General features: G+C 40.8%; 1 protein-coding gene across 7 annotated transcripts in view; it reads left to right on the top strand.

The window, feature by feature from the left end:
- PDE1C (phosphodiesterase 1C) overlaps positions 1-22971 on the top strand; it is a gene marked incomplete at both ends in the record, with an annotated part of 303115 nt that overhangs the window by 193818 nt on the left and 86326 nt on the right. For all 7 annotated transcript variants that reach the window (XM_080664043.1, XM_080664046.1, XM_080664045.1 and 4 more), the window contains 2 exons: positions 20798-20911; positions 22720-22902. In XM_080664043.1, the coding sequence (XP_080520169.1) occupies positions 20798-20911; positions 22720-22902 (297 nt within the window). The remainder of the gene's footprint in view (positions 1-20797; positions 20912-22719; positions 22903-22971) is intronic.

Here is a 22971-nt window from a genome sequence, read left to right as displayed (position 1 = left end):
TAGCGTAATGGTTAAACACATTGGCTCTGGAGCCGAAGCCAACGCTTTTTAGGTGTGTGACCCTGGAAAAGTTACAGGAATGCATACAATTTCTATAGGAATAGTATTAACTACTTTATTAGTACTTCATTTGTTTTGAGTACTAAGTGAGGCTATCCTGTGAAGTCAAGAGTATTTACTTCTTGAGGTTATAGACCTTTCAGTCTTGCATGCCATGCATAGCACAGGTACTGACAGAGGCATACCACCTAACCATGACAACACGCCATGGTGTACCCATTAATAGTAGATGTCCAGAGCAGGGTGGAAGCACTCTGGAAAGAGAACATCCACATACTCTTACTGGCTCTCTACTGCCCACACAGATAGTGAACCTTAGCACCACTGTGAGTGCCCCACGTTGGGCTCCCAGTTGTGAGTGTTCCCGCTACGTCCCGCGTGGTTCAGGGTTCAGGTTCAGAGTTCAGGCTCTGGAGGAGGCCGCACGCAAATGAAAGAGACTAGAAAATATTAATTTGGAAATATTGGGGGCCAGGCGGGAGCCCTACTCAAGGGGAAGGACTTCACTCTGCTCTGACCTTGCTATCCCTTTTATTAAGACTATGGGATACACCCATAGCCTTTAGGCAGGCAATTCCAATAATAGCCAAACAGCAAGAATTTACATAAAACTGAAAGGTGGGAGTTGCTTTAGCTACCATTGTCTCAACTAGACAGTGGGTGGTTGGCTCTGACCTTTCAGAGCTTCAAGGTTGACCAGCCTTCCAGGTTCCTTGTCCACACCTCTCTGCTAGTGAAGGCAATGGGTGGCTTCCAACACACCACCATCAAAACTTGGCATTGAAATGAATGACACAATAAAAGAGGAATTGTTCCATCAAGAAGCAAATTAAAGAAAGAAAACTACATTGAATCTTTTCATGGAAGGTCAGGTCCATGAGCTCAAGAAGTAAATTTAAAGATCCTAAGGAAATTTCTAGGTTGCAAGGCAATATTACTAAATGATTATCTATCACTTTCCTGGAGATTTATCTACTGAGAGTTGTCAAATGAAGTCAAGATTATGGGTGTCCTATAATTAAGTCGTTGTGTAGTTCCTGGGTCTCTTTTTAACTTTGTCTTTAAATTAGTATTTTATATCTTTCTCTCTTCTTTGCCCCCTTTATTTTCAGTGTACTCATCTATTTCTCCCATAAGTTTTATTTTGCTCTGGCTATTTGGCTACATATAAATACTTCTTGACTTGTAGGAGTAATTTTCACCTGTCCCCAGGTGATTTCTGACATTGAAAGTAAATGACTCTGTCAAGTATATTTCCAAAGAACATGTGCATGGAGAAGTTAACTCGCTTTATAAATGCCTTCATATAAGAGATATATGTTCCAGCTATGCATAATAAATCTGCTTATAGCTTTGGGTTATTTTTGTACATTTACAGTTTTTCTTTTTTATTAGATTACTTTTCACCCTAAAATAAATTGCCTGTTCAATGAGTTGCAATACATTAACTTTCAATGAAGAATAAAACAAAAGGGGAGAATATAAAATTATAAATAGACGTGTAAATGGCAGTCGCCTAACAATAGGAGACTTATCTTAGTCTAGCTTGTGGGGCATGCAATTGCATTTCCATCATTGTTCACAAGCAGAACAGCCTTATTCATATAAGCCTTCTTGTTAGGCTCATGTTCTATAAAATGGGACGCAAACACCTGCTTCCCATAAAGTTTTATAGGTTCTTATTTATTAAGTACCTTTCATGCTTGCTGAGTTTTCTCAGTGATAGTCTCTATATAGAGTGAGTTATAGAGTCACAGCTGACCCCAGCTATGGAGGTCTGCATGTTTGGGAAAAGAATCGTGCCCAAGAATGCAAATATGAGGATTCCCATATGATATGACAAGGATGCCACTCTCTTGCTCTTTGCTTCTTTGCACATGAATATTTATCTTGCTTCTACCTATAGGGCTCAGAACTTCCTACCCTCTGTGGTTAGTTTTGACCACACACACACACACACACACACACACAAACACACACACTAGGAGGTAGTTGACACATTATCAAAGTCTAGTCTTGATCTTCAGTTTAATTCTTTTAAAAGAATTCCGCCTTGCATTATAGTTATTTATATACCCAGTAGAGCACCTGACACAAAGTACACACACACACACACACACACACACACCACAGCTACTAGTTTTTAAAAGCATTGTGCTAACCTCCCTACATACATTATTTTACATAATCATCACCAAACCTATGAAGTAGATACTCTTGTCATCCCCCCCCCCCTTTTTTTAACCAAAGAAGAAATGGAAATATTGGAAGTTTGAAAAACTTGTTCAAGGTCATGCAACTAGTAACTGAAGAAGCCAGGCTTTGGAACAGAGCTCTGTACTCCACATGCTGGCCTGCTGGGCTAGCCCATCTCTTGTTCACTCATTGCTGCATGAATGAATGTCTCCCTTATTCAGCCGGAAGCCTCTTGCATTTTTTCTCCCTATCGACCCTATGACACTTGCCATGGACTTGGTAGCAACAAATGCTGTTGACTCAGCAGTACACTGGGCAGCAGCATGGGGATTTCGGATTGACACATCTTTCTATATGAAGACCAGCTCAAAGGCAACATCATTCACTGTACAGCTAACTTACTTAAAGCCAAGGCAAAGGCGGGATTCACAGACTGCCATCCTCTGTGTATAAGCTTCTGCTGTAATACCAGAAGTTAACATGCTCTTGGGAATTATTAAGGAAGCTGACTTTTGAGAGATAAGCATTAATTAGAATCTCATGATACTAACACTTTAAAAAGAGCCCGGAGATACTGGAAGAGCTGTGTGAGAATGTGTGAGATGATTAAACGTGTTAAACGTGGGTGTTTAGGAAAAAGTGACAGGAATATTTAACATGAGAGGAGAAGGTTGTGGTTAGATAATAACTTGAAACATATGAAGATTTTGGAAAAATTGATTGTGACCCATTTTGTATTCAATTTGTGCACTAAAAAATGTACTTAAAGTGAAAAGTTTGTTTTGGTATTTCTTATTCATCCAACATATTTACTTAATGTCCACTGTGATCATAGTACTGTAATGGAAATTTCAACCACAATGACTTTAAAAAGAGACAACAATTTGGAAATATTAAGTTATATAGTTCCCATAGTCCAGCTGAAGTGGCAAATTGTGTTCTGGCTTTAAAGTGTAGAAGGAGTTTATTACAAAATCTTTGCATAGCATGATTTTGCAAGAAGAAGCATAATATTTTCAAATAGATAATTTCATCTCTAAAATTTTTCTAAAATAGATGGTATAACATTTTATCTTAATTCAAAAATTTTCCAGGAATTCAAGATAACAGAGTTCAGGTCTGTTGATATCTGATTATGTAATACTAGAGGCGTGATGCACAAAGATTTGTGCAAGAATGGGCCTTCCTTCCCCTGGCTGCTGGCACAGCCTTTGCTCTGGCCGGAGCCACCTTTCCAACTTCCCAGGCTGCCCAGAGGCCCGGAGCGGCTGGGGCAGTGCGGACCGCCCCAACCCCGGCCACTCAGTGCCTGTGTATGCAAATTAACCCGCCATCTTTGTTGGGTTAATTTGCATACTGGCTCCTGATTGGCTGATGGCCGTCGTGGAGGTACGGTCAATTTGCATCTTACTCTTTTATTAGTGTAGATAGTGATAATACGTAGCTGATCTGTAGAATAAAGATGTTCTCTCTTATATGTATATCTGAAGTAAAAGAGAATATTGTTAATTTGTGATCTATTTGCTTTTGTTTCTTTGGGTCTAGAACAGGGGTGGGCAAACTTTTTGACTCGAGGGCCACTATGGGTTCTTAAACTGGACCGGAGGGCTGGAACAAAAGCATGGATGGAGTGTTTGTGGGAACTAATATAAATTCAAAGTAAAGGAGCGGAGGGGAGAGCAAGAGTACCGGATAGAACAGCTGGATCCGGCCCATGGGCCATAGTTTGCCCAAGGCTGGTCTAGAATAATGTACAGCACATGGGTAGTCTTTAAATGTTTATTAAATTAAATGGAAGCAATCATTTGATATCTGTAATGAGCTTGTACTATTAGGTTGTGAGCCATGTGAGACTAACATGGTATCTAGTCTGCATTAAGTATGTTCATCCAGTATGTAAAATAGTGAAATAAAAAAGTCTTAGCATAGTTTTTAACAAATTTTCAATTGAATGATAATTAGGGACTACATTCAACTACTGGGTAAGGTGTACCTAGTTTATGATGATAAAATCATCTCATCAACCAATATGGGCAATTGACAAAGCATCCAAACCATTTCCATAAGCCATTTAAAGTTAATTAGTTATGGGCATGAACCATAGAGGATGCATAATTTACTGCTAACATATTAATTTTACTCACTTCGATTGAGATGAGAGTTTTAATGAGGTCTTTATTGAGTTGGTTCTTTCTCAGAGGAGTGATGGAAAGTCAGTGAATGTTGGAAAAAAATTCCTATTTTTGCCATTTCAATAGTGAGTTGAAGCAGTACTTAGCAGTGACCAGTAGGAGAATAATTATACAGAAAACCTGCTTGCTTCATATTTATATGTCTGGACACACTAGATTTAGATTTTTTAAAAACACTTGAGTGTTGTGATATTTCCACTCAGGAGAATCTGAAGAATCTGCAATATTAACAATTGTCATGTAAGAGATCCTACATGTAAGAGAAATTTCTTCAATCGCATATAGATTTTTTCCCACCATCAATGATTTTGCTTACAAATTTCATGTTGTAAGAGCAAATTCAGAGTTAGTTGCCCATATAGTGAAGTGTTTGAGTCTCCCATTGAGATCTGTTTTAATCCATTTGACTTCTAAATGTTGTATTTTAAATGATTTGAACTAAAAAACAATCCACGCATAATTTCATTAGGGTTTCCTAAGAATTATTAGTTCCTAAAGCTTCAGGCTCCTTGGAACAAGGTTTCTTGGCATTACTGACATTTTAAGGTAGATAATCCTTTGTTGTGTGGGGCTGTCCAGTGCGTTATTGGATGTTTAGCTGCCTCCCTGACCTCTAATATACTAGATTCCAGTAACACCTTCCTGCTAAAACCAGAATGTCTTCAGACATTGCTTAATTTCCCATGGGGAACAAAATCGCCCCCCCCCCTTTGAGAGCCCCCATCTGAGGATGAGAAGTGATGGGGAATACATTCCAGATCACCTTAATCTAGGAAGCCTTTGGGCAAAGTGAAATAGGTAATAGATTGATCTGCTTCCTTCCACTTGTTGAGGGAAATACAGACGTGCTCATTCCAAAGGTTTACATATTATTTTCATCACTCCTTTCTCCTCTGCCTCTGTCCACCCCCAACCCCCATCTTCCCTTCTCTTTTACGGTTTCTTTATCTCCTCTTGGTCCCAACTCCTTTTTCATACATGACATAAAATCTGTGATTTAAAAAAAAAACACCTCTGTTAATATCTGGACATTGAAGGATCTTCAGGCCTTACAATATTAACTGGCATTTAAAATATATATTTTTTATTGATTTGAGAGAGGAAGGGAGAGAGAGATAGAAACATCAATGATGAGAGAGAATCATTGATTGGCTGCTCCCTACTGGGGCTTGAGCCCGCAACCTGGGCACGTGCCCTTGACCGGAATTGAACCGGGACCCTTCAGTCCCTAGGCCGACGCTCTATCCACTGAGCCAAACTGGGTAGGACAGCTGGCATTTTTTGATGCCCTGTTATCTGCGGTCCAGGCTGACTGGTGTACACAGGACACCTGTGCTCTAGGCAAGGCCCAGAACCCACAGCAGTGCTGTGCTGAGGGCACTCTGGCCGCAGGCGACGCTGAATGAATGATAGCCACGAGTTGCCAGGCAGAGAAGCAGGGAGGGTTGGAGATGACTTTGTACTGTTTTATATTAGAAACATAAATAACTTCCTTCAGTTAAACTGTAGTTGAGATGGAGGGAGCCATTCCCGTTAAAGATGATCAGCTCCAGCCGTTTATTGCACTACTTTTAAGATTCTGATTGGAAACCTGAGGCATACAAAACGAAGACAAAATACATATCTATGCAAATCCATTTCCAATGCCTCCAAAGAGTTCTCACAGGTTTTTGTGACAAACTGGAGCCGTGGGCATGCTCGTGCTCTGCTGGTGAAGAAGAAATCGCTATCAAGCTTTTAGTGGAGAATTTAGCAATACGTGTCAAAAAGTTAAGAAATATTTCTCTTCTTTGATCCTGATACTGGACTTCTAAATTTTGTCCTAATAAGAAAAAGCAAAAAGTAGTTATAAAAAACATTTAAATATATAGTTCTTCATAGCAAAAATTAGAAAAAACCTGAGTATCCTACATTAATGGACTGATTGAATAAATTACAATATTTATTTAGTTGAAAACTATGCTGTAATTAAAATTACATTGAAAAAACATTAAATAACATTAGAAGATAGGGGTAATTTTTTTAGTATAAAAGCATGTTACTAAATAATTTGTGTAAGGAAGGTTACAAATCATTTAGACAAATCTATTTGTGGGTCATAATTTTTGTCATAATTATTTTATTTTTTTGTTAGTCCTCATTTGAGGTTATTTTTTCCATTACTTTTTAGAGAGAATGAAGGGGGGAGAGAGAAACATTGATGTGAGAGAGATACATCAATTGGTTGCCTCCCATGCATGCCCTGACCAGGGCCTGGGATCAAACCACAACCCAGGTATGAGCCCCTGATCGGGAATTGAACCCGTGACCCTTCTGTGCATGGGCTGATGCTCCAACCACTGAGCAACACTGGCCAGGGCTTCTCTTATTTTAATAGATATTTCATAAATGTTCTACAATGACCAAGTATTCTTTTTGGAATACAAATAAAGCAAAGGTTTTTAAAATTTAAGAAATTCTAGTAGAAGCCTACAAAAGGAAATGCCAATGGCAAGTGTGTTTATCTTTGTGAAATGTTTATTCCATTTGCAGATATTTTTAAAAGATATTATTTTCATCTCACATTTAAACATGTGTGATAGTAAAAAAAATCCTCTGTTACTTAGAGGAATGTTAGGAAACGTGTTTGATAAAACCTGAGAAAAATTCCACACCAGCATTTTAGTTGAGGATGTTTTATGGTGGGTAAACAACTTATTATTGGTTTTCTGACTAGTAGAAAGGAAAGAAGTAAAAAATGATTACGTTCGGGTTATTTGTAGTCTTTCCCAGAAACTCTTGTAAATTCTTCTAAACATGTGAATGTGGGAGAATTAATATGTCACGGAGTCTGGGGCTTCATTAGGGCCAATACTTCAAGCACGGGACAGTGCATTTGAGAATTGGAAATAATAACAATATGCCCATTTGCCCTGGTCAGCTCTGTTAACTGGTCATCAGAGAGTATCCGGAGAGAGAGAGAAAAATATTAGAGAAAAATCATATTCAGAGACAAAGGGAAAGAATTTAAAAATATATTCTTTCATCATTGCAGAGGTAACAACGAAACACATCCATGTATCTGAGATCACCTCTCATTGAATTTGTGAGATCAAAAACTGGAAAGAGAGAATGCCAGAGTGGAGGAAATGTTGATGAGACAGGAAACTGGGTTCGGGGATGGTCGTGTGGTGGTTTAGTATTTCCACAAATGTATGATCTTAAATGTGTTTTGCTCCTTACCTTTAAAATCTCCATACGGAATAGAACACTTTCAGTGCATAAAACTATCTTGTTCTAAATTTACAGTCGTCGTAGCCCTAGCTGGTTTGGCTCAGTGGATAGACTGTTGGGCTGCGGACCAAAGGGTCCTGGTTTGATTCTGTTCATGGGCATGTACCTTGGTTGCAGGCTTCTCCCCGGCCCGGGCCCTGGTTGGGGCGTGTGCAGGAGGCAACCAATCGATGTGTTTCTCTCACATCGATGTTTCTCTCTGTCTTTCCCCCTATCTTCTACTCTCCCTGAAAATCAATGGGAAAATATCCTTGGGTGAGGATTAACCAAAAAAATAAAAAATTTACAGTCGTCATTTCATCTCAGGTTTTCTGGATCCCTTGCCTCGAAGGCACCTGCAAGTCCAGGGGAGCAGGGCTGCTGGCAGCGCTCCATGGCTCCCCAAACTCCAGGCAGTAGAACATTCTAGTCCTGGAGGAAGGCAGGAATCCGCACCTTGGCCACTGCAAGCCGTGGTCAGTGGCCCGGAGCCACCGCACACACAGTGGCTCGGGCTGCTCACGGAGCCACATTCTGACTGTACATTGTGGAGGCCAGTCCCAGAGCTAGTGAAGATGCTCGTGTGGTTCTGATTTCACGTCAATGCTGGGCAAGCTCAGCCACATCTCCTCTGTGGGGAGGCCCGCAATCAGGTCACACCTGCTCCGCGTGGCCTGTGACTGTGCCAGGCTGTGGACAGAGCAGGTGTCCCCTCGGTTGCGATGCTAGCTGACGGACATCACTGAGCCTCAGTTGTTTGTGGTCTGGTAGGGAGAACGGCAGACTCCCTCTGTAGAAACCCTTGATGGCACAGGTGTGAACACACCACTCCCTCCTCAAGTTTCACGAATCTCATGTACATTCCAGCGTCAACAGCAAGTGCTGAACATTTCGTGATTCCCTCGACGTCTCTTTGCCCTTTAATAGAGAATCATTTAATAGAATTGTTTCTTCCTCTTTCCAGTCCCCGAGCTAGAAACTGAAGCTCAACAAATCTCTTCTGAAAAAACTTCTCTTTACATGCAATAATAGAACATATTAAGACACCATGAAGGTTGAAGTGCCATTAAAAAAACAATCTTTCAGAGGATGTACTGATATTTAGGAGGTTTGAAAAATGCTAAATGAGTAAGTCTTTAAGTAGTGGAGGCTTATACTGCTCCTGAGGGGAAAACTCCACAGCACCAGTTAATGATTTTAAACCACAAACATTACCATCGTCAACCATGAGGACTAATCGACTTGGGGCAGAGGAGTGCTTTATTCATATTGATCCATCTGTATTCGGCAGGATTAGTGCTAATTCCTTTGTAAGTCAACTCTCCCTGTAAATTCTGCTGGAGAATAGCTAACAGGGGACGAGTTTTGTTCCTAAATAGTTATGTTCCTGTATTCACTTTTACCTTGGTTAGCTACTTGAGCTATATCAAGCTTGTGCTTCTAACCACAGAGGGTGGGGGCAGCGTATTTTAATAGAAGAAACAGTGAGACAAGTCCCAGTCCTCACCCACAAAGAGAGGGAGGCAGTGCTGGTGAATGAGATGGTAACACTTGAATAATAATAAAGAAATTCTCTCAACTTGTCTTGTTCTATTAATATGTGGCAAAAAAGGAAAAGCTTTGGCTTTTGACACATTCAGTTATTAGAATGAGCTCAAGTAGACAGACAATGAATGATGATGCACTACAGGTCCAGACCCTCCCCCTCCCTCACCACCACCCCCCGCCCCCCATCCCAGAGCTATTACAAAACGGTTTGTGGTGGGAAGGAAATTGAATGGTAATTATGTTGAAAACAAACTTCAAATGTTAATAATATGTAAATTGTCTTCCTGTTGGATTGGAAAGTACTATACAGTACAAGGCAATCACCAGGACAGGTTCTTTCACACCCCCATTGCTTACCCCCTCCATCCGCCTCATGCCTCGCTTTGAATTTCCTTCCTTATAAACCCTTCGTGGCCAGCCTGCCATCCTGAAATTACCCTCGAAATGAAACAAACTTCAGAGGATGAACTGAAAAGGGATGGTGAATATGCGGGAGGGTAAGAGCCTCAGACCTCAGAGGTACCAGGGGGTCATGGCCAGTAGAGGTGGAATCGGTGGCCCTTTAGTAAAGTCACCAGGTTCTTCTTCCCTCATCTGGTTAGTGTGACGACCGCTTGCTGGCATCTCAGTTTCTTCCATTCATCCTGACAACCTCCAGCATGGAGGAACCTTGAGTCTTTCTCTGGTCCACACCAAGTTCCTGACATCATTGGTTGTAAGCCTTGTTGGATCATCTTCAAAGCCATCAGATACGGTTAACAGCCCACCGGTGAACCTTTTGCTCTTCTTCCCCGCTCCGAGCAGAAGGACCTGGGAGTAAACTCTAAGTAGCCCCATGAACAGAGAGGCCCTTACACAACCAGCCAGGGAAGGAGGACTTAAGAGCAGCCTGTTCTCATCAATATCCCGCTGAGCTGAAGGGCTGTGTCCTTTTCTTTTTAATTAAACTTTTTATTTTGAGATAATTGTAGGTTCACATCATTATAAGAAATAATACAAAGAGATTCCCATTAGTAATCCTTTAGTCAGTTTTCCCCAGTGCAAATATCTTGCAAAACAATAGTACAGCCAGGATATAGACATTAATGTAATCCATCTATCTTCTTCAGATGTTCCCAGTTTTATTGTGCATGTATGTGTGCATATGTTGAGTTCTGTGCAATTTTACCATGTATGTAGGTTTGTGCATCTGTTACCACTGTCATGGTACAGAATGCTGTCATCATCGTGGGTCCCTTTTTCACACCTGTCTTTGTCCCACTCTCCTCTCCCTCTAACCCGACAGCTACAAGTCTGTCCTTTATCTCATAATTCTGTCATTTCAAAAATGTTACACCAGTGGAATAGTATAGTATGGAACCTTTTGGGGTTGGTTTTATTTACTCAGGATAATTCCTTTGAGAACTGTCTCATTTTTATCCCAAGGTTTGAGAGGTTATGTCATAATCAGGATAATCATGTCTCTCACTTAATAGGATTATAAAGTTAGCAAGCCACTTTCATATGCAATATTCATCTGATGCTCTCAACAGGGTAGAAACAAAAGACTTAAAAGAAGTATAGATGACATGGTTCAGTTTTGTAGCTGTGGCAAGGTTGGCTGGCTCTTCAGCAGACCCCCTTCCTCACCCTCCAGGGATACACCTGGACTGCACCTTCCAGCTTCTCTTTTGGACAGGTGGCCCTGTGACTCGATTCTGGACAGTGGGACAGAGGTGATGCATTCCAAGTCCAACCTGGGAAAACCTACCACGGAGGCCCTTCCGCATTCTTTTTCCTTCTGTGGCTGTCTTGGAATCCTGTGTTGAACTTGGTAGAGCCACAGGGTGGGACAAACCACCCTGAATTAACTCCCTGGGATCTCTTGGCTCTCAGAGCTGTGAGTGACCAGAGGCATGGCGCAGCCACTGTGCCTCTGGAGGTGGCCGAGGGAGGGAAACCACAGCAGACTGTAACACGCCCTGTCCTTCCATTTCCTCCCCGGGTGTGTCCTAGACCAAGGACATGCACAGCACTGTCCTCACACCTTCAGAGCAAGTTGCTGTAAGAGTTTCTCCGTTTTCTTTGAGTTTTGTTGTTTTGTTTTGTAATTCTTCTGGAATTAATCTTTAGGAAGGGCGCTGTGCTATTCAGCACCTTGTTAGCCATTCTCTGCAGGTTTTTATCCATGAGTTAATTTTATCTCTGTTATTATAAAAGAAAAAAAGTGGAGGAAAAAGGTAGTCTTGGACTTACCTTGCTAAGACATACCATGTTTCTGGTATGGTAGAATTCCTGTGCTTTCACTGGGTGCGTGAGCTTTCGCATCGGGATAATCCTATCAATGCGATGCGATTCTGATGAATTCAGGGAAGAAAATCGAGGGAGCCATGGGGCTGGGCGGGCCCTTAAGATGTAGGGAGTTGTGTCTGTGAGTGGTTCCAATCTCCCTGAATCTTCCTGCAAACTTTCTTCCCATTTCTGCTCATCTTCCTTTTCTCATTACTCCCATTCAAAGATGTTTTTGGTTCTCATTTCTTTGCTCTATTGAAACAGATGTTTTTGAAGTGACATGTTTATCTGCAGAGAAAAGTGATGGTGATTCTTTCCACATGAATAGCTGCAAATGAAAACTGGCTTCTGGAACTTACCTTTTTGGCAGCCTGGCAGGATTTCAACTCTACCTCCCCACCCCCGTCCCCACCCCCACTCCCCTTCCCCTGCACCTCACAGCCCCAGCATGGCCTGTGGTAGATGCTGAATGATGCTCTGGGTTTTGTTTTCCATTGTTTTTATTTCCTTTTTCCTGAAGAACAGTGGCCAATAAAGTGGGTTCTTCCATTAGCATGCTTTCCCAATAAGCTCTGCCCACCTAGAGTCACATTTCAGAGAGATGGTGTTTTCCTAGAATAATGGTCAATCTTGAACTTTTTGGGGGACACTATTTCCTTCTTTAAAATGTGTGAGTTGAGTGGTGGTAAAAACAAGTAAGGGATAAATTGGCTGTAAAGAAATGTTTTTTTTTTTTTAAATAAGATCAAGAATGATTGGGGGTGCAGAAGAGACACCTTTCTAAATCACTGTGTTATATTACTACAAGTTAAGTATTATAAACTCACAGTGAATTGAAACTTTAACCCTGGGTCATAATGACTCCTAGAATACTATACAAATAGAAGGCTTCTTTTGCACCAAATAGTACTTTCTGCTTAGTGTTCACAGTCCATGAGTAGGCATGCATGCGCACACTCGCGCTCACACCCACAAACACGCACCCTGAAAGGAGATTTACCGTGTAGAACAGAAACTAGAAGAAGACTGAATGTGCAGAGTTGCTCCATAGCCTAGCTTCATGAAAATAAAAGGAATGCAAATATTCACCAGAAAATCCACAGCAACCAAGAGAGCATGTAGTGATACCCTTGAACAGGTCCACGCTAATGGAATGGAACAATCACATGTAGAAGTGAGTAATTAAAAAGCAGTGTTTATTTGCTGTTTAATTTTTTCTTGTGGCAGATTTTTTTGCCTGCTTATGTTGTGCATGTATTAATATTAAAGTATTTATGTACATCCTCACATATACCAGCTGGTTCTAGTGAGGGAAATCCTGTATCTGCAGAAAATTATTTATGATATTCTTTTATTACTTTTTTGAATGTCTATTGGATGTGTAGTAGTATTCTCTCTCTCTTTTTTGGGGGGGAGGCATATTTTATTAAGCTTTTCAAAGACCCAGCTTTAGGCATTATTGATTATTTCTGTTATAAGTTTGTTTTCTACTTAATCAAGTTTTGTTTTTGTGTTTATTTTTTTTGTCTTTTATTTTCTTTGGATTAACATGTTCTTTTTAAATTTCTTGAGATAGTTAATGAAATAACATTTTCAGATTTTCTCCTTTTCTAATATTTACTTAAGGCTATCCATTTCCCTCTAAGGACTGCTTTACCTGCATGCCACAAGTTTTGATATATCATATTTTCATTAACATTTAAAATTATTTTCTAATTTAATTTTGACCCAACATTATTTAGAAGTATATTCCTAAATTTCCAAACATTTAGAATATTTCTAGTCATTTTTATTGTTAATTTCAAGTTGAGTTTCACTGTTGTCAGAGAATATTATCTGTATGATTTCAAATATTTGAAATTTGTTGAGACTTCTTGCTGTGACCCAGTATGTGGCCAATTTTGCTAACTGCCACCGGTATACTTGAAGAGAATGTTGTACTCTGCAACTGGGTAAAGTGTTCAGAACATGTTCAATTGCATCAATTCAGTTAATGATTTTGATTAAAATCATTAATAATTTTATTCATTTTAAACTAGTTATTAACTTATATGAAAGGTATATAAAATGTATATATGAATCTAATTTTTTTTCTTAAGTGAAAAATTAATTACAGCCCAATAATTTATTTAAATCTGTTGTGTACATCTGCCTTAAGCATGTGTACGTGGGTATCACAGGAGCACATTTCTCTTTTATTTATGGCGTTAACGAAAGGTACAAGCTGTATAACGAGGCTCTTCTTGCCAATCATTATTTTTGTTGGTGTTCCTGCTTCCTGTTTAAAGGCCACTACATCAGGAAGCCACATGCCCAAAACAAGTCCTTTCCCAGAAATTACTGAGAGCAATGATCCATACCACCACCCAATTCATGCAACACCCTATTAACACATGAGAGATAATATTTGTGCTGCACTGTTCAGGTATCAGGCAAACCTATTTGTAACAAAAACCTGTAGAATGTTCCCCCCTCACTCAGTGCCTGCATTCCTCTCCTCTGCTGCTAGATTGGTGTTTCTAAAATGCAAATCTTATTATGCTACCCCTTTACCCCATTGAATAAATTTCCAGCGTCCCCCCTTACTTCAGGAGAAATTAAATTTCTTTAGCTTGGCATGCCAAGCCCACCAGGGTGTGGCTCCCGCCTTCTCAAGTTGTATCTCTTCACATATCCCCAAGTCCCAGCCATCCATGGAATTTTCTGGATGGGTCACAGTCTTTAGGCTGCTTTCTCAGTCCACAGTCCACCATTTCTCCATCCCATCCTGCTTTCCTGGCTGATGCCTAGCTGGTCTCAAGACAGCTCTGATGTCACCTTCTCTAGGAAGGGCCTTGCTATTTGGAGATTCCTCTCCTCCGTGCTTTCTTAGCACCCTTGTCCCACCTCTGCCACCACGCTTGCTGTGCTGCATGGCAGGTGTGGATTAGCTGTCTGTCTTTCCTCATTGAGGGAAGACACTGCAACCCCCCCCCCCCCCCCCCCGCTTTGTATTTCTAGAGCCTGCCACAGTGCCTGCACACAGAAAGCACCAGGTAAATGTTGGGTGAGTGTTTCAAGTGCAGCCATCTTGATTATAGAAACCGACAAATCACCAGAAAAATACTCAGATGGCGTCATGGGTGACATTAAAGCATAAGCCTGAACGTCTCTTTGGGCACTGTATTTGGGGAGTTGTTTTAATTTACTTTCTATGGCATTTAGGTAAGCGGCAGGGGATGGGAGTGACATGGAGGAAACAGGTGTGTGAAAAGTACACGGAGATGCATTTGGCTTACAAATCCACGGATATGAGGAACTGCAACGGTGATTTTTTATTCAAATGAGTTTTGAGGACTCGTGATTCATTGGGACATGTAAGGGAAGTGCTGTGAAGGATCCAGTTCCCTCTCACATTCTTTCAAACCGAACAAAAGCCTGTCGGAGACAATAGCCATCCTTGGCCACACTGGCATTTGACGAGCTGCTCATCCATTCTCAGAGGGAACAACCTTGGGCAGAATAGACAGATGCAGAAAGTATGTTTCCTGGCTTTTTGTCCCAGTTTATTTTTACTTGTGCTTCTCTGATGATTTCATTCTCGTGGTGTCTAAAACTCAGCAAATATATATGTTCTCAAGGCACAGTGTTGTAGGGTTTTCGAGACCTCATTTGGGTAGGAATAGTGCTTAGTCCAGCCTTGGGCAAACTACGGCCCGCGGGCTGGATCCGGCTGTTCTATCTGGTTCTCTTGCTCTCCCCTCCGCTCCTTTACTTTGAATTTATATTCATTCACACAAACACTCCATCCATGCTTTTGTTCCGGCCCTCCGGTCCAGTTTAAGAACCCATTGTGGCCCTCGAGTCAAAAAGTTTGCCCACCCCTGGGTCCATTGTAGGGTTTTCGAAGTTGTGAAGTTGAGTCAAAAAGTTGCTTCTTAATAAAGTCAACGCCATTGGCCCTAGAAATTATCTTTGTGGGATGGTAGCAGGGAAGACGTTCTTCTACTCAAACAGCCTTTCAGATTTCAAAATACAGAGGTGAGGCCTTCTCGCATTTAGTTCCTCTCTTCCAATACTTTCATGCATCCCAAACACTGGCATGGTCTCCAGGGAACTCAGGCTGCAGGACTTGTTCTAGACTTAGGGCTCAGAGAACTGAAATGATGCAACCTTTCATTGTCTGCCTTGGAGCAAGGAAGCAAATGGAGAGCACAGGGGTTATTCACATGCTTCACTCATGTGAAGGTGCGATGGCTCCTCCACAGCGAAATGACACGTTAGATGAACAGAAAGGCATCCCGCCAAGGTTGGAAAGCATAAGCTATTCCTAAAATGGTGTTGCACGTCTATACTGGAACTATTATTTGGCAGCCTCGGTGACAGCAATGGATGGAGTGCTGGAAACTCTGAGCATTCACTCAGAAGAGAAACTTCACTGTTATTGCTGTGTATCTTCTTTTCTCTTCCCTCCCTTTCTCACTTTCTCCCTTCCTTTAGGTGTGCAGACCAAAAATCTTTGTGAGTGGTATTAAAAAACGAGATGCATGGACTCCAGCTTATCATGGCACCTGTCCTTGGGGACATTGGCCTTTTCAAAAAATATTTTTGAAATAAGTTTTTATTGATTTCAGAGAGAGGGAGGGCGAGGGAGAGAGAGATAGGAACATCAATGATGAGAGAGAATCATTGATTGGCTGCCTCCTGCACCCTATCCCCCCCCCCCCCCACTGGGGATCAAGCCCAAAACCCATGCATGAGCCTTGACAGGGAATCGAACCAGTGACCTCTTGGTGCATGGGACAGTGCTCAGCCAACTGAGCCACACCGGCCGGGCACCATTTACTTTTTTCAAAAAGTTTATGTAGTTTTTGTATTGCCATAATTTTTTTCTTTTTCATTTTGTCTTTCTCAATATGTTCATTTTTTATTACATTATGATTTCAGCTTTCACCTTTGTTTCACAGATCTGCTTTCTTAAATTTAATTGAACACAAAGCAGACAGATGCTCCCTAAAATTTATTTTTGTTTCTTTTGGTGAATTTTCTTTTCAAAAGTGTGTCTTTGTCTGCTTTTTGAGTGCTCTATTCTCTGCTTCCTTATTGCTGAGTCTTTTCACAGATTCTTTTTTTTTTTTTTTTTTTTTTCTGTTTTGTTGTCCTTGACTAAAGAGAGGTGAATGTTGTCTGGGTGTTGTCCAAGGCTCCCTTTACTGCCTGCCAGGGTGTTGATGGAATCTTCTGCTCATCTCATAAGCTAGAAGGATGGGAGTAGACTTGAATTTTTGGTACCATTTACGCATCCAAAGGTACTTTGTTCTGTGTCGTTTCTTCTCTGGGATAGTTGAAGCCACTGGCGAAGTGTTTCCAGCTTTTTGTTGGGTCAGACCTGCACACTGGATACATACATGTGGCTGTGCCCAAGGTCTGGCTCTACACATCAGGGGAACCCCCCACGGCTGATTTCTGCTCACTGTGGCACAAAGTGGGGGACTTCTGGGGCAGACGATTTCAGTGCTGCTGATCTGAGATGGTGAGGGGATCACAGTGACGCTTTCCCTAGGGTCCTGGCAGCCAGATCACAAGAGATCTGAGGCTCTTCATGACACGATAATGCCCCCAATGTTGTGCTTCCCCAGGAGTGGGGGTTGTGAACAAGAGTGGTTATACGTGATAGTCCATATGATGTTCATGATCATTTTAATTGGACATTGGCTGACTGTGATTCGTTTTTACATAGCATCCTTTGTCCTATCAAACAGAATCAAGGGTTGGAATTTGAAGCGGCTCCTTCAGAAATGAATGACACTGGTGCCTGACCCCCTCATTCCTCTGTGTGTGTGTGTGTGTGTGTGTGTGTGTGTGTGTCCCTGAGTACTCCTGGGCATGTCTAGTTGCCCGGCATGTGGCAGGTGTGTGTTATGCCCTGGCCCTGGGAATCGACTTTGGTTCCACAGGGCTGCCCTTTGGCTATCCCCTCCACTCAGGTGGTAGCAATCTAAGTTCAAAGCACTTTTATGAAGTACAAGTGAAGTGAGAATTTGATGGAGGATGCTTTGGTTCCCGCTGTCTCAAATATGTGGTATTTACAAACAATAAATATTTTTAATGGTTTAACTCATAATAAAAAGAGTGACATAGGAGCACATATAGTAGGAATAGGAACTTGTCTTAGGAAAAGAAGTGTCAGTCACTTTCACGCGAACTTGTCCTTGTATAATTAGCATTGTATTCCATGTGCCACTTCCTTTTAATCTTTTAAACTGTCTATTTTGTAAAGGGTGGTTTGGTTAAATCTATGTTGTGAATCCACAGTCCATTTAATTGGAGACCCGTGAATCTATCCCCTTTGAAAGGGGATAGACCTCTGTCATAGAGAATGCCTTAAAGTCTTTGTTTTCTGGAAAACATTTTAATGATGAAAGTTTGAGTTTGTCCACACCTGAGAATACACTTGATAGGTCCACATATACATGGCAATTCTATGAAATATAGATAGAGATATCCTGCATTATACCATACTATTTTCAAAACTTGCTATTGTTGTTAAATTGCTTTCTGATATTTGGCAGGATAGGAGTCTGTGACCAGCTTGAATTTTCATTATTTTAAGTAATATATTTTATTTTCTCAAAGATTTTCAAGTTCTTTCCTTTATCCTTTGAATTAAAAAATTAGAACGGCATACGTTAGATGTTTTCATTTATTGTTTTCCTGGTTGTATTTGATCTCTTCATCTGTTGATCAAGGTGTTTCTTCAGTCTAGGAAAACTTCCTTGATTAAAGCTGCTTATATTTGCTACTTATGGAAGCCCTATTGGCAGCAGCTAGGACCATCTGGTTCTTACTCCTATTAGCCTTCCATTTTTGCCTCATCATTTTTAATGCTTTGTCCTTTTCTCTTAGGTTTTGAGAATTGAGATGGGTCCTATTAGTGATTGATGGACATTCCTGGCAGGAACCTGAAGCCCCAAATGAAGGGAGAAATAGAAAAGTTCAACTTTACCCTCGTTTTGCTTTGCCAGTTGCCAGTCCAAACAACCTGGAGGGCAGTTGGGCTCTTGGAGGAGAGAGTGAAGATTAGAGGCAGACGTAGCCAGGAATGCTTTGCTCAAGAGCTTCCATTCCTTTTTTGGAGCAGCTCTCAGGGCTGGCCGCTGCAGTCTGCCATCCTTTGGCAGGCGGGCTGTCTACGGTGTGTGAGTGACTCCAAGTCCTTCCGTGCCAACCACCTGTCTTACGCTGCCTCTGAAACCCACAGCACCTCCTAGAGCTGCTGATGGGAGCCACCGCTGACCTCACCTCCCAGACCTCACCTCCCAGGCGGCAGAGGCCTCTGTCGATGTGATTTGCATATTTCCCTTTGCATGTTAGAGATTCACAGTCGGATGGTGATTCAAATGAACTTTTTCTGTATTTTACATCATTGACATTCCCGGGAATTTCTTTTGTATGGATGACCCCTTGCTTACATTTTGAGGTTGATCCAGAGTTTTTCCTTCTTTTTTTTTTATTGCTGATCATTTTCATGTGGATCTGGAAGGGAGTAGTGTACATATTGCTAAGAGTCCAAGTGTCCTTTCTTGTGAATACAAGTCAGAGGATTTTGAAGTCAGGAAGGTGGGCTCAGCCTTGGGAAATGGAGACTTGATGGTAATCTTAAGTGTCCTGCTACAATATTTCTCATCTGGTTGCCTATGATGATCAAGGTCACCAAATAATGGCAATGATGGTAATGATAACAACTGCCTTTATGAAAAACAACCAGGAAATGAGATATTGGTCAAGGAGCACAAAGTTCTAGTTATGAGATGAGTAAGTTCTGAGGATCTAGTGTACAGCATAATAACTAGTTAGTAAATATTAGTTTTGAGTATTATATACGTGAAAGTTGCTAAGACAGTAAATCTTAAATAGTCTCATCACAAAAAAAATTGTAACTATGTGAGGTAATGGATGTGTTAACTAACCATATTGTGGTGATCATTTTCCAATCTATACATGTATTAAATCATCACGTTGTACACCTTAAACTTACACAATGTGATATGTCAATTACATCTCAATAAAGATGGGGAAAAACAGACAGTGGGTCACATGGTTGATATGTGACTATATTAATATCAATTTGATTTAACATTTATAGCAATCTAGGAGATTTGTTGGTTGGATCTCCATTTTATAGCTGACTCTCATAGAAATTAAATAACTTGCCTGCCTTGGCTGGGTGGCTCAGTTGGTTAGAGCCTTGTCCCATACACCAAAGGTTGCGTGTTTGATTCCCAGTCAGGGCACATACCTAGGTGTGGGTTTGATCCCCAGTTGGGGTGTTTACAGGAGGCAAATGATACCTCTCTCTCTCTCAAATCAATCAAAACATATCCTTGGATGAGGATTAAAAAATATAATAATGACTTGCCTGGAATTGCATAGTCAATATGTTGTGAAGTGTCCTCAAAGTTTCTGCTCTTTTTTTTTTTTTTTTTTTTGCTGTCTGTCTGTCTGAAGTGTTGGCCTATCTTCAAATCTCTGTGGTATTTAGTATTCCCAGTTACTGGACTTTGATCATCTGTTGGCATTTTATGGCTCTACATACTAAGTCCTTCTCTGAGGAGAGCATGCTTTATCATATCTCTTATACCCTCTGGAAGTCTTGACTAGCAGGGGGAAGGTCTTGTCCTCAGTTCCTAGGTTTATCACCCATCCTCATGTTTGTTTGTTTTTCAACTAGGGCATTTATCTGCTCCTAGAGGCATCCTTCCTGTCCAGTGAACTATTTTGCCTTCATGTCTACCTTTGTAGCACTCTAAGATTATTTTGGTGATTTAGATCTGCTTGGCTGTCTTGGAAGACCTGTGGGCCAGGAGGCTGCTATTCTCCACGGTCACTGTGAACAAAGTACTGTCAACATAGCAGAATCTCAACCTGATGATGATGATGTTGCTGGTTATGCTTTACTGCATCCAATTAGGGCAGCAAAAATTAAAATCAGAGAAGCTGCAAAACCATTGATAATGTAGGGAACTCTTGAAACATAAAAGGTAGCCGGAAAGTGTTGGGGGTGGTCAGTGCCTGGTAGATGAGAACATTTTTATTCTTGCTTCATAAAAATGTGTGCATTTATTTTATAACTTGCTCCTTGAAATATACTAGTCAGCTCCATCATTAGATTAATATTTTCCTTTACAATATATTGGAATAAGTAAAAACATTGAATGACTCTAAAATGTGTCCCTGTAATTGTAGGGTCATTCTTTGTTTCCTTTATTCTAATTGAATTATGTCTTTTCTTCCCTTAGGTTACGGTCTTTGGTCAAACAGTTAGAGAGAGGGGAGGCTTCAGTGGTAGACCTTAAGAAGAATTTGGAATATGCAGCTACAGTGCTTGAGTCTGTATACATCGATGAAACGAGGTAAGCTAAGAATGTCAAGAAGTTAGTGCACTGTTGGTGACTTTTCCATTAAATGGCCCTTCTGAATTGTCCCCCATGGCATATACAGGGTAGCATTCAAATGACTGGTCTTGGAGCTTTAATTTCCACAAGCAAAAGGGGTAGATTTGAGCTCACATTTCCTCTGAACCTCCTCATCTAGCAAAAGGAGCGTTTGATAGAACTTATCTCATCCAGCCATTATGACACTGAAGTGAGACCATGTTATAGGGGAAAGGGTCATTATAAAAATCTGGTAAGATTTTCTATCAAATATAGGCTTCTACTATGATTATTGCATATTGTTAGGCTCAGTCTAAATATTATGGGCCTACTCTAGTTCACAGTATCTGTCTCTAAGCGGATGGTCTGGGGTTGATGGAGAAGCATTTGTTCTCTTAAGCACCCCGTGTTTCTCCTTCAATCTTAAGTATGACATTGATTTTTCTTAGCCGACTCTTGGCACTTGAATTATCCAAAAGAATTAAATTACTAAATGCATTTGAAAACAACAAATTTGCTTTTCTTTTGGAAAAAAAAAGTTGAAATGATGAATATGAAATCTTCTTTTTAAAATTCAGATAGGCTCCTTTGTCAGTATTTGTGCGTCCTTACGTTTCGATGCCAAATTCCAATCTGAGACGGTTCTTAGATGATATCCCGGTCACCTGGGAATTCTGTGGCTTAGTTTTTGTAACGTGGTTGGTTCCTAATTTAAGGAAATTTGATATAATAGTCCCCCCCCCCCAAATGTTACACTTTACCCTCTTTCCCCAGCTGATGTGTTTAAAGAAAAAACCATCTTTTTATTAACACCAATTTTTACTCCTTTTTAGTAGGGCTTAATATAAGTATAAAATACAGTTCTAAATTTGAGGTAACTTAGTATATTTATATTCTGTCCTAGTGGTCTGACCTATGAACAAGTTTGAAAAATCAGCTAAGTCCACCTGACAGATGACTTAAATGTCTGTGCTCACATAAAGAACGGTTTATTGGGGGAATTTTGCTTTAATTTAAACATCTAAGTTTCTGTGGTGGCCTATCAAACCAGAGAATATCAGTTGACATTGTTAGGGTTTGAGTAATACTTTATAGTCTATGAGTTTTTCTTTTTAAAAAATTACTTTTATTGGTATATAATTGGCACAGAACATTGTGTAAGTTTAAAGTGTACAATGTGTTGATTTGATACATTTATATATCACAATATAATTACCCCACAGCATTAGCTAATATCTGTATCACGTCACATAATTATCATTATATTTTTGTGATGGGAACAATTAAGATCTAGTCTCGTAGCAACTTGGAAGTTTATAATACATTATTGTTTTCTATGGCAAAGTCTTTAAATGTCAGCTAAAAAACCCAACAATACCACAAGGTCCATGTATGAAATAAACCTCCCTGTGCGTTGTTAAATGGAAGGTTTAGATTCCATTCAAATTCCACAAACCTAGGAATCAGGATGCTGGGTGCTCTGAGTGCAGTGGGTCTGAGACCCTCAGAGCCTGAGATGGACTCTGTGTGACTTCCTCTGACTCAGTTTCCTTGCCCAGGCTGGCAGAGAGAGCCATCCTGAAACATAACTTGTAGAAAAGACATTTCTGAAAGGCAAATGGTGAGCTTTCACAAGCCTTACCTAAAAGGCGCTGTATTTTTTGTGGCTGATTTAATTTGGGTTCTTTGCGCCTGCATCTGCAGATGGGGGGAGAGGAGCAGCTGTTCAGAACAGGGAGCTCTCACTTCAGGTTTTGTCTGTGTCCGGTTGTGTTTCTTGTGTTCAGGCGACTCCTGGATACGGAGGATGAGCTCAGTGACATCCAGTCAGATGCAGTGCCTTCCGAGGTCCGAGACTGGCTGGCCTCCACCTTCACGCGGCAGATGGGGATGATGCTCAGGCGGAGCGATGAGAAGCCGCGGTTCAAGAGCATCGTGCATGCAGTGCAGGCTGGGATATTCGTGGAGAGGTAAAGACAACTGTCATTCATTCGATAACTAAAGCAGCATAAGGAACACCTGTTCCCCGACAATGGAAG

The sequence above is a fragment of the Plecotus auritus genome (assembly GCF_963455305.1).
Source record: "Plecotus auritus genome assembly, chromosome: 4".
Classification (NCBI taxonomy): domain Eukaryota; kingdom Metazoa; phylum Chordata; class Mammalia; order Chiroptera; family Vespertilionidae; genus Plecotus; species Plecotus auritus.
This window is presented reverse-complemented; position numbering and strand designations above follow the sequence as displayed.